The sequence below is a fragment of the Girardinichthys multiradiatus genome, chromosome Y (assembly GCF_021462225.1).
Source record: "Girardinichthys multiradiatus isolate DD_20200921_A chromosome Y, DD_fGirMul_XY1, whole genome shotgun sequence".
NCBI lineage: Eukaryota > Metazoa > Chordata > Actinopteri > Cyprinodontiformes > Goodeidae > Girardinichthys > Girardinichthys multiradiatus.
The window spans coordinates 16,181,094-16,192,682 of record NC_061818.1 but is presented as its reverse complement, the minus strand read 5'-3'; the positions used below and the strand labels follow the sequence as shown (position 1 = coordinate 16,192,682).

At 40.7% G+C, this 11,589-nt stretch overlaps 1 protein-coding gene across 2 annotated transcripts; it reads left to right on the top strand.

Moving 5' to 3' along the window:
• Nucleotides 1–846: 846 nt before the first annotated feature.
• LOC124864777 (WD repeat domain phosphoinositide-interacting protein 2) lies at nucleotides 847–10,093 on the top strand. 2 transcript variants are annotated; one of them, XM_047359681.1, is made up of 12 exons: nucleotides 847–1,093; nucleotides 1,821–1,903; nucleotides 2,663–2,832; nucleotides 2,920–3,016; nucleotides 4,259–4,356; nucleotides 4,530–4,622; nucleotides 4,733–4,803; nucleotides 4,938–5,045; nucleotides 5,988–6,152; nucleotides 6,662–6,769; nucleotides 6,858–6,955; nucleotides 8,719–10,093. In XM_047359681.1, exons 1-12 carry the CDS (start codon nucleotides 1,020–1,022, stop codon nucleotides 8,829–8,831), a joined length of 1,278 nt encoding a protein of 425 aa, XP_047215637.1. In that variant the 5' UTR covers nucleotides 847–1,019; the 3' UTR covers nucleotides 8,832–10,093. The 2 variants fall into 2 exon arrangements, with proteins under 2 accessions (XP_047215637.1, XP_047215636.1); XM_047359680.1 differs by having other exon boundaries at nucleotides 849–1,093; nucleotides 4,938–5,051.
• The last annotated feature ends 1,496 nt before the right edge of the window (nucleotides 10,094–11,589 follow it).

Below are 11,589 nucleotides of genomic sequence, written 5' to 3'. Positions count from 1 at the left end.
AAGCTCACTTATTTTTATTTAGTCAGTCTTAAAATGTCACTCATGCAAAATGATGAATAAATGTTTACCCTCCATTAAATGTATCATGGTGTTAAACCATATCCGAATAATAAATGGGTATGTAACAATTCGATATTATTCACTAAGTAAAAATAGCAAACTAAGAAGCTAGACCTCTGTGTTATCATCAGCAAACTTTATTTCATGCTGTGGTGAGTTGAAACATAGTCATGGTGTAGAGGGGATAGAGTAGGGGGCCGAGCACACAACCCTAGGGGACAGCCAGTCCTGGGGCTGAGGGCTGCAGGGTTGTGGGAGTCTACTTTGACCCTCTAGGAGTAATCTGACATGAAGTCCAAAATCCAGTACAATCAAAGTGGAATGCATACAATTAACTATGAATCTGTCTATATGATTGAGTTGAATTGATGTGTTTTGAATATAAATTGGATATTTTATTGTTTCTTTGTTTGTAAAGTGTTTGTTGTAAATTGACCCTATATCTTGCAATTTAATTAAATTTAATTGTGATTCCACACGTTAACAGGATTTGTGTGATTAATGTTGAACGTAGAACTATTCATCACCATCCATCCTAAAAATCATTTTTAGATAACTGTGGAGGGCGCTGGTAGATCAAATCACAAACTATTTTACACTATTGTATTTTTAATAGACTCATATCTCTAGTTCTTTCTCTGTCCCCTTTCGCTGGTACAAGCCAGCCACACATTCTGACTTTTGTGATAATTATTATTATTATTCTTACTAATTTTATAGACATTTATTATCACTGTGTTAACCTGGCCCTTTAAATGCATTGAACGCCGCCTTCCATCGAGCATGCGCCCACAGGGTGAGAAACATCCCTAGTGAAAAACAACAACAATCAGAACTGCGGGGCTGGAAACAGAGATGGCCCCGTGAAAACGCAACAATTTTGCATATTTCACTGAAACATTTCCAGTCCTGCTGCTGCTATTTTACTAGAAACTTTATATGTCGACGGTGTCGTGCCCATGAACCTGGCCAGTCTGAGTGGGGATGCTGGCGGAAGCCAGCTTCTCTTCGCCAACTTTAACCAGGACAACACGTAAGGCTGGGCCGGGGAGAGAGTCCGGGGATGCAAAGGCCTGCGGGGGCTTTCAGGCTAGCTGACGTTAGTTCAGTTTGTACCAACTGGGTGACAGGTGCTCATGTGAAACATCCAGGAGGAAGTTTCTCTCTCTAAAATTGAAAATAGCATTCAGACAGGTCGTTAAAGAAAGCATTTATATAGGATTTTAATTCAGTAGAGACTAGCTTAGCGTTTTAGCTAACGTGATCCTGTGATGTCGGGGGCTAACTTTAGCCACATCGAAGTTAGCCCCCACGGGGCTGGTTAGGGTGCTTAGTTAAAGGTTACTAAGTTTTATACGGTCCAACTATAAGGCAAAAGTATGTAACGTTGTAGTTTTGTTGCATGTTTCGGCCGCTGTAATGATGAATGACTAACATTTAGATGCGTTTTCAAAGCTAGCTGTAGAGCTGTTAGACATAGCTGTGAAACCCGAACATGGTCACCACATTTACATTCTTCAGTGTTACGGAATAGGTCAACTTTCAGCGGTTTGTTTCGCTGAAATAGCAGTGGACAGGCCCGGTGTTATTGCAAAACCAGCTCAGTGGTGTGAGACATGTCGCAGTGTGACAGCCAGTTCTGGCGTATCCAGTGACACAGAGACAGAGGAGCTCCATGCAGCCTCTGTGTGAGGACTGTATGCCGCTGATGCAATGCTCGGTCACTACAGCTGTCTTTCCTCCTCCTGGTCTTTTTGTAGGTCCTTGGCTGTTGGCACCAAATCAGGATACAAGTTTTTCTCCTTGTCCTCTGTGGACAAATTGGAGCAGATATATGAATGTAGTAAGTATGATCCAAGCTCTGTTCATGCTTTCTAAAGCCTGTCTTTTTCTCCAAGCAGTATTTACAGTCGTTACACTGCAGCTCAGCCACATGTTTTAGTGGTTATATGTAATGCAGTTAGTCTAGACAGGATGCAATCACTTACCCTAAACTATCAAATAACTACTGTCAGCACTTTCTCTTAGACCTCTATGGCTTAACATCAGGCATCTCCCTTATTATTAGATTCATATCATTTTATGTTCTCTGTTGCTTTTGTAATCCATTTACCCCTTTTTGTCAAATCACAACCAGAACTTTCAGTACATTTGACCATGATTTCAGGTAATAAACCAGCATAAAGTGTGGCATAATTGTAATGTGGGAGAAAAAATCACCCCATGGTTTTACTAAATTCTTTTTCAAAAACCAAATTTTAAGTTTTTGGCCTAAGTGCAAAACGCTTTTTGTGGCACGAAAACTAACTTCATCCGTGACACATGGTGGTGGCAGCATCATCCTGTGGGGATGCTTTTTTAATTGATACAAATTTATGAAAACTGTGCATGATTTTTCTTACACTTTATAATCATGCACTGCTTTGTGTTGGCCTTTTGTTTGAGCTCAGAGATCATGTCAGTAGTTGATTTTGGTAAACATAAAGTTGCAAAGCTGCATCAACGCATAAATCTCCTTTCTCACATCAAGCGTATTGTTACCGTTACCATGCAACTTAGCAGACCGGGTGAAGTGATATTTTCTGTGTGTGCGTATCGGCAGCTGACACGGAGGATGTGTGTATTGTGGAGCGCCTGTTCTCCAGCAGCCTTGTGGCCATCGTGAGCCTGAAGGCACCCAGGAAGCTCAAAGTCTGTCACTTCAAGAAGGGAACCGAGATCTGTAACTACTCTTATTCAAACACCATACTGGCTGTAAAACTTAACAGACAGGTAGGAAAAGGGGAGTAAAATTGCTTTTCAGAATGTTTGGTTAGTTTTTTTGGTCAGCGTTGTTGATGTTACATTGTCTTCCTGCAGAGGCTGATTGTGTGTCTGGAAGAGTCGCTTTACATTCACAACATCAGAGACATGAAAGTGCTGCACACTATCAGAGAGACGCCACCTAACCCATCAGGTCGGTTCATTGAATGTCACCAAGAAGAAACCAGATTAAAAAAGACAATGTTATTAATTAGATTTACAGTGGAATAAAAATGGGTCAAATTCTCCTTTCCTGGGTCTCTGCTGCAAACCGTCTTTGCAGTCTTAGCCCAGTGACATATAATTTAGTTATAATTTAAATCTGTATATGGGTACATCTCAGTAAATTAGAATATTATCCAAAAGTTTATATATTTTAATAAAAAAAGCAAAAATCCTCCTGCTCATCTGCATTGTTGCCCCCTGGTGTCTCTCATCTTCCTCTTCACAATACCCCATAGATTATCTGTGGGGTTATAGGTCAGACCAGTGTGCTGGCACAAGTGCTCCACAAAATTTCCTGGTAGATGGCTGTGCTGACTTTGGATCCTATAAAACACAATGGACGACCAGCTGCAGATGACCTTACCCTGGATTCTCTGCCTTTCCACTTTTCTTCCAGAATCTGAGACCTAGATTTCCAAAAGCAATGTATTTCATTCATGTATTTTCATCAAAAGAGTACTAAACAACAGAGCTTTCTTTTTCTGCCTTAGGCCAACAAAGACATTTCTGAAATAAGGTATTTGTCAGTTGTCCAGGTGCAGTCCACACCTTGTAAATAGAATGATTTTATGTAATAATTTTCGAGCCATATGTAGGCACACACTGATCAGCAGATTGGTAGGCAACTTGGGGTTAAGTGCATTGCCCAGGTGCACACTGACATGTGGCAGGAGGAAACTGGTATCGAACCCATAACTTTCAGGTTGCAAGGCGACTATTTTCTCTACTGAGCTACAGTTGGAAACTCCCCAAATCTCCCGAGCACCTTTTCTCAATCACACCTTTTTCTTCATTAAACTTTCACTTAATATGACTGCAAACAGACAGCTTCTTTAGCAATGACCTCCTTTAACCTCCTGTGGAGATTTTCAATGGTTGTCTGCAGGACAACTGCCCAGTCAGGCCACAATTAACAGGTCTGAATGAAAATCAAGTTTTATTTTAAATATCACTCCCTGTGTTATAAATCTATACAATGATTTAATTTATCTTTCTGCACTGAATTACTGATGTAAATTCACTATTTGAAGATGTTCTCATTTATTAAAATCCTGTAGATTAACTCATTCAGCCTTCAGTTTTCTTGTTTGGGCAGGTTTAGCGTTAAAAGTTAAATTTCCTTTAGTTTTTTTTTTTTTTGTAGTTTATTGGAGTTTGTGCTTCTCTACAGGTCTGTGCGCTCTCTCCATCAGCAATGATAACTGTTACCTGGCATATCCAGGCAGTGCGACGATAGGGGAGGTCCAGGTGTTCGACACAGTCAACCTGGTAGGGAAACGCAAACATAGTTCACGCGGTGTGTTCTTTGTTTTGTTTTATGGCAGAAATATTTACGCTTTCTTCTTCTCTGTTAACGTTTAAGATAGCATTTGTTCTGTTTGGGTTTCTTTGTATGAACTCATTCAGTCTAAAGTAAACACGGGTGTGTTTCTTTTCCTCAGAGGGCAGCCAATATGATTCCAGCTCATGACAGTCCCTTAGCAGCTTTGGCGTTTGACGCGAGTGGCACCAAGCTGGCCACAGCCTCAGAGAAGGTATTGTCTGGCCCATTGTCTTTGTTGCTGACTTCTATCTGAGTATAGAGGAATCCTTGTGGTTGCTTCCTTTTCTCAGCCTGCGTCTTGTGTGTTTCACTTCCTCCCAGGGCACCGTCATCCGTGTCTTCTCCATTCCAGAGGGACAGAAGCTGTTTGAGTTTCGGCGAGGTGTCAAGAGGTAGAAGATGAGTTTTGGTAGTTCGGAAATGAAAGAGCAGTCAAAGTAGAGTGTGTTCCTCTGTCTGTGCGTATTCATATGCTGAACGCTGGATTCTCCAGTCCCCTTTTACGTGTATGGTTCTTGTGCTCTAGGTGTGTGAGCATCTGTTCATTGGCGTTCAGTATGGAAGGCCTGTATCTTTCTGCCTCGAGCAACACAGAGACGGTCCATATCTTCAAATTAGAAACGCAGAAGGAGAAGTATGTGTAAGTATTTTTTTCACTTTCTCTCTGTCCATTAAATTAATCTTCCAGGACACTTTGTGTCCGCAGTGATTAAAGTAGTTAATCACTGTGAAGTGGGACATTGCAGCACATGAACATTCTTTGATCTAAACCATTCCATTGTACCTCGGCCCAAGTTTCATGTCTTTTGTGTCCTCTGACAGGTTTTCTTCCAGTATGTCTTGTATTTAGCTCCATCCAACTTTCCATTTAGTCTAACCAGCTTTCCTGTCCCAGCTCTTGAAAAAAATCACCCTGCAACATGATGCCGCCACCACCATGTTTCACAGTGTGGCTGGTGTGTCCGGGGTAATGCACAATGTTAGTTTTTCTCCTCTTTAAAACAACTGTCTCATCTGGTCACGGCACCTTCTTCCACATCTTTGCCGTGTCCCCGGAATACTTTGTGTCAAACTGCAAATCTCATGGTGTTTTTCAACACTGGCTTTCCTTTTTCCATGTTTCCTCTTGGCCTGTTTCTCTGATTAATGCTCCCCTTACCCAGCCTGGCAGTTTATGTAGGCGTTATGCAGTTGTGCCATGCAGAGCTCTGTGAGATCTTCAAAGTTTGGGATATTGTTTTTTAACCTAACCTTGCTTTAGCCTTCTCTATACTTTTCTCCCTGATCTGTCTGCTGTGTTCCTTGGTCTCCATGGTGCTGTTTGATTACTAATGTCCTCCAGCAAACCTCAGAGGTCTTCACAGGTTATCTGGATTCAAACTGAAATTAAACACGGATGGACTATGTTTACTAATTAGGCGACTTTAAATGCAGTTGGTTAAACTGCATTTGATTTAGTGGTGTCGTAGTAAAGAGTTCTTTTCAGATTGTTATTTGTAAAAATATAAAAATCATGTTTTGTAAGTTGGAAAGCAACAAATTGTAAACGTAGCTCATGTTCTTTGCGTTATTTCAGGCCAGCTGAGGAGCCCACAACATGGGGAGGTTACTTGGGAAAGGTCCTGATGGCGTCCACCACCTATCTGCCTTCACAGGTCACAGAAATGTTCACCCAGGGACGAGCTTTCGCCACCGTCCGCCTGCCCTTCTGCGGGCACAAGAACATCTGCGCTTTAGCTGTGTGAGCACAGACACACACGCACAACAATCCATTCAGAAAACACTCAACACCCCATTGTTTGTTTGTTTTAATGGCTTTAAAATCTGCAGGCATGTAATATATAGAATGTTTCATCTTTAACCTCTTTAAGTTGCTTTCAGACCTACAACTGACCGGATATGTCAGTTTTTAAAACAAAACAGTGTACGTTTCCCTTGTATTTAGTCAGGAGTAGGTTGTTATAATTATATCATTCAAACATAATTTAGTCTTGCTGCCTACTGCTGTGCTGTTGCTGCTCACATCAGCTCCATGTTTTTGCTGTTTATTGCAAAAAAAATAAAAATAAATAGCTTTCCTCTCTTTGTAAACAATAACTGACTTCCTCTTGTTACACCCCAAAAGCTGAAATGCAAATGACCACGGAAATGCCCTAACTACTCCTGGAATAGTTAACTCCAGGTCTGTGTGCAAGCTACAGCTGAACTCGCAACAGGTTTCTGATGAATCATCATTTGTATCTGAATTAGGATTCAGAAGATTCCCAGGCTGCTGGTTGCAGCAGCTGACGGATTCTTGTATCTGTATAACTTGGACCCACAGGAGGGTGGGGAATGCACGCTCATGAAGCAGCACAGGTGAAGCACAAGTACCGAGAATGCAGAGTAAAGCTTTTGCATGGAGCAGACTGTGAACGTTCTTACGTTTTTCTGTATTTGCACGCAGGTTGGACAGCAGTGCTGAGCCTCCCAATGAGATCCTTGAACAGGGATCACATGATCGCCCTCTTGTGGCCCAAACCTACAGTGCTGCGGTCACTAAAGGTAATTTAGACATCCTTAATTCACTCAGAGCTGTGCTTTAATATACATAATTTACCAGTAATTACCTTGAAGATACACCGGAGATAAAAAGGTTGTTGTAGACGTGAAGCTCTGTGTAAACCCAGAAAGTTTATAGTTAGAGGTGGAGTTGTAATTTCTTATGTGGACAAATTTAGTATTTTTATGTTTAAATAACATACTGAACATTAACTGGCACCCCTGGTAAAGGTGTCTAAAAAGCCTTAAAATTGCCTTTTTTTGCAGTAGTTTAATTTCAAACTGAAACACTTTTGTTCAGAGGGCAAACATTGTGTAATAATCATGTAAGAAATATTTGTGAGCAAAAGCAAAGCTTGCACAGTTATTTATACCCCTAGCAATCCCCTTAAAGTAAGTGAAGGATCTTTTAATTTTAGTTTATTGGATTTTCTTTTTAGTAATCGGTGATTTTCTGGTATCCTGAGCTATAAACATACTATGAAACGGAGGCCCTGGCCATGAGGCTGAAGCAGGACCCATATCTATCTTGTCACCACACGCAGTGAGCTGGATGGTAAGGGTGGTAGAAAGAAACATCTCGAAAACTCAGTTTTAAGAGCAACCGGGCCGCGACGACAGAAACAACCCTCACCAACCGGTTCTGGTCGGTGTCTGATGCTACAGGGCGAGGCGCTTAGTGATCCTTGTTGACCCTGTTCTGTTCAGGAGCGTCTCGACGCACTTCGTCACAATGACTCTTATGTGTGTCACGAGTTTCTTGATTAGATGCACCACGGCGCTCCTCTTTAGAGGACTGCAGCATAGAGTGGCATCTCTGGGTCACCAAGGCTCCACAACAGCTAGTAGCTAGACTTTGTTTAGGACTGAAAAAGGGAAAGCCTTTTCTGTTGTACCATCCCAATTTTAACATGTGGAGTTTGCTAAACTGTGACGCTAACTGGAACTTCTTTGGTCAAGATTGAGCCTCTTCTGCAGCAAACAGGTGGGTTTAGCATACAATGAATATGTGGAGAAGCTCATGCCCATTTTTGCTGTAGAGGATCTGTGATACTGCGGGCCTGTTTCTCTTCCAAACACCCATGGAGCCCTGTTAAAGTGCATGGCATTATGGGCTCTTTGTTATACCAGGAGATCTGGTGGACTCTACCAGTAAACTGAAAATGGGTCGTCATTCAGTCTTTCAATCCACACACAAATGGTTCATCGGACATAAAATCAACCTTCTTCCACTGTGATCTCTTTCCTCAGAACTAAATCCTTTGGGAAACCCACCTGGTGAGATCAAGAGACCAGCTGGATGGTCTGGAGAGATTGTGCAAAAAGGAATGGACAAAATTCTGTCTTTGTGTTTGTCTAACTTTGGGAAATATTAAAGGAGAGGAGTGCAGTCCTTAGGGCAAAAGGGGGGCCATATGAGGTATTAACAGCAGGGGTTCTGGTTTTATTAAAAAACAAATGGCTTTTCCCTCACTATACAAATGTACTCAAATTAAAGTTCTTCTATATTTTCTGGTGGGAGATTTTGCTGCTGCACTAAAAGATGATTTCATTTTTTAAAGCTTTCTACACATCGTTACCAGCGTTGCTAATAAACGGGACCATATATTTATTACCACTGAATATCAACATTTCCTTTAAGCAGATGATTTATAAATGTCTAAGTAATGTGATTGTATCTAGCAACTTATGCAGGGTAAGCTCAGTTGTGGAAACTGTTACAGTCCTGATTGCCTCAGCGTTTGAGCTTTACGCTTGTTTCCTAGGTTACTGTGAAGAGCAAGGCGCAGTTGGAGGGTCGGGGCTTGAAGAGGACCTTAACGACTTGCGCTTAGAGGAGGAGAACGAGCAGCCGCCGCTCATCCTTGAAACCGAATGACCTACCAGAAGCTCGGACCCCCGACGGTCAGAGGCCTCCTCTGGTGGTGCTGTAAAACACCAGACCACAAGGAGGGGCAGGGGCAAGATCAAAGGTCGGGGCGGGGAGGGTGGGATGTTCAAGAACCTGCCTTTCAGTCTGTCTGTGCGTTGTTCTGTCCACATACAAATCAGTTTATTTTCCTCCCTTCCATCCTCCTGCCCCGTTTACCCTTTAGTTTGCCTGTGCAGGCCAGAATCTGAAGCTTTGCATGTACATGTGCCAACTGCTAAAACCAGGCTTCATTGTGAAAGTGAGCCCCACCCTGTGAGCGTGGTCAAAAAAAGAAACAAAAAAAAAACAATGTAGCTGTGTCTCATTTTTTGGACACATATATAAATGCAAGCACTGTGTAAAATGAAAGTGATTGTGTAAGTGCCTCTCTGTCGTTTTTTTTTTAATTATTATTTCTGTTTGAAACGGGAGAAAATCTTTTCATTGCTTGGAATAAAATCTGCTGTCATTAGGATGACCATGATTGAGCTGTGCAACATTTCCTGATCCTTTCCTCTGACACCGAAAGTGCGCAGCGTCCGTCGGGTTTACCGACTAATGGAAGATTTGAAAGCTTCAGACGTGAGGCAGAGACCTTTGCGTGCTTAGCTGAGACTTCGTGTGTGTAAGGGTGTGCGTGTGTGTTGGGCATGTACAACTGCAAATAAACCATCCCCTTTTACCTCATCCAAGCAGACCTCTATGCCCTTTCTGTGCCCTTCACAGACCTGCACTCACCTGTTGATTTTTTTTTAAATTACTGATATTGTTGATTGTTTTTAAAACCTTCTTAACTAATCAATTTCAATGATGTGTCATGCGTATGCAAACATGCATGGTGTTATTGACGTGGTACTGTGCCCATCCATTGCAGACATGAGTGGAGAAGGGCAGTACAATGTAAGCTGCAGACTCTCCTCTTCCTCCATCATCCTACTCTGTATCTCTACTCTGTACATTACTAGATGTGGTCAGATAATACTGGGGAGAGCGTGTTTGACCATGAGAAGGAACGGTGGACTGAAACTTTGTTCTGAAGGTCAGGCTGAGCCTCATCAACTGGGCCAGGATGCTGCATGGTTCCCAGTTAATCCTTTAGTTTGTTTAGTGGCCCCTACAAAGGATTAGCCCTGGGATTCTGGAGCGGCAGACGTTTTCTAATGATTTTTGTACAAAATGTAAGACGTTCATCTGAAGCTAAAATGAAAATAAAATTCTGTATTGATGTATGAGATTTTGCTTTTCTGAGCCTAAATTATACATCAACTTTGAAAAATGTCTGACTTAACTTACATCAATGACTGATATTTCCAATTGCAGGGTTTGAACTAGTCTTTCATTTAATCATATCAATTTTAGCCCTGCAAAAATCTTAAATGTGTCCAGATTTTCATACTAGATCTTAAGACATAACTATATATGCAATTTTTTTTAGAAGAGTATAACGATTTGCAATTTGTTTTGTTAAATTGTGAATAAAAACACATGAATTCATACATAATATACATTGTTTTATTATCTTTTGAGGGATGCTTTTTGTTTCCTGTCAGAAACAAACTTCTTGGTTGAATGAAAATTTTAAATCTCAATCTGTCAGGTTTATAAATACTTTTGGTCTTAATTATAGATACTCCATCATGGGGAAGTTTATGTTTAACAGAGTTTGGCTAAAACCAGTCATCATCAACCAGTTTAACATGTACTGTGAGAAGGTGTTGAAACTGGGCAACCTAGGTGTAAGAGCCATGGAGCTCCACGCCACAGGAATAAAAATCAACCCTCAGCATGCTGACTAAGCTCCGTGTACCGTAAGTTAAAACGGGAGCTAATAGTTGGCTGAAGTTGTTTTCGTGATAAATGTCAGTATGAGATTTAAATATTAATGGTCTTTAATAGTCTTAAAGTTAATTTGCAGAAACCAGAAGTTGCAGAAAATGCAGTTTATTCAACATCACAACCAAAATAAATATTTTTACTGGATCCCTTTCTTTCCATTCCTATATATCTCATTCCTGTTTAATAACGTAAGGAAAATAATGCAACAGTTTCCTTAGTAATACATATTTTCAGAAAAAAACTTTATATCATTTGTTGGAACTTAAGAGCTGTCTATGTATGTTACTGCCACTTTTTAATGTGTTATTACTTCTATTTGCTTAGATTTTATTTTATAGACAAAGCAACATAAATCAGTGGCACGTTTTTCCAGCTACAATAGATATACAGCCTTGTTACAGGTATGTATGTATTTATTTTTGATTGATCCTTGATTTTAACAACTTTTGAACTCTTTAACTGCAGCGTTTCTCATTGCTGTTACAAATTATGCGTGTACCTTGGCCCTGGGTGCAGCTCTCAGCTCTCCACACTGTGTTCCTGAAAGAAAAGGACAACAAAAAACATTTGTAGGAGTGCAAACTCATGTTATTTACAACCCAAGAATTTTTTCTTTCTTTTCCTACGATTCTGATTGCTCATTTTACTGTATTCATATATATTATACTCTTTTTTTTTTTTTCATGTTTCTGCTAATTTCAGCAGTCACGTTTTCACCCTCAGATCATGGCATGTCTGATGCCATCCTTCTATAATTGATTTTTTACTCATAGCAACTTCTAAGTCACAGATCACTCAGTTTTAGTGAGTCAGTGAGGAGAATACATTTCTGTGAAAATAAAAATAAAATCCCTAAAAAATATCAGTTTTTCAAGTTTTTACAACAACA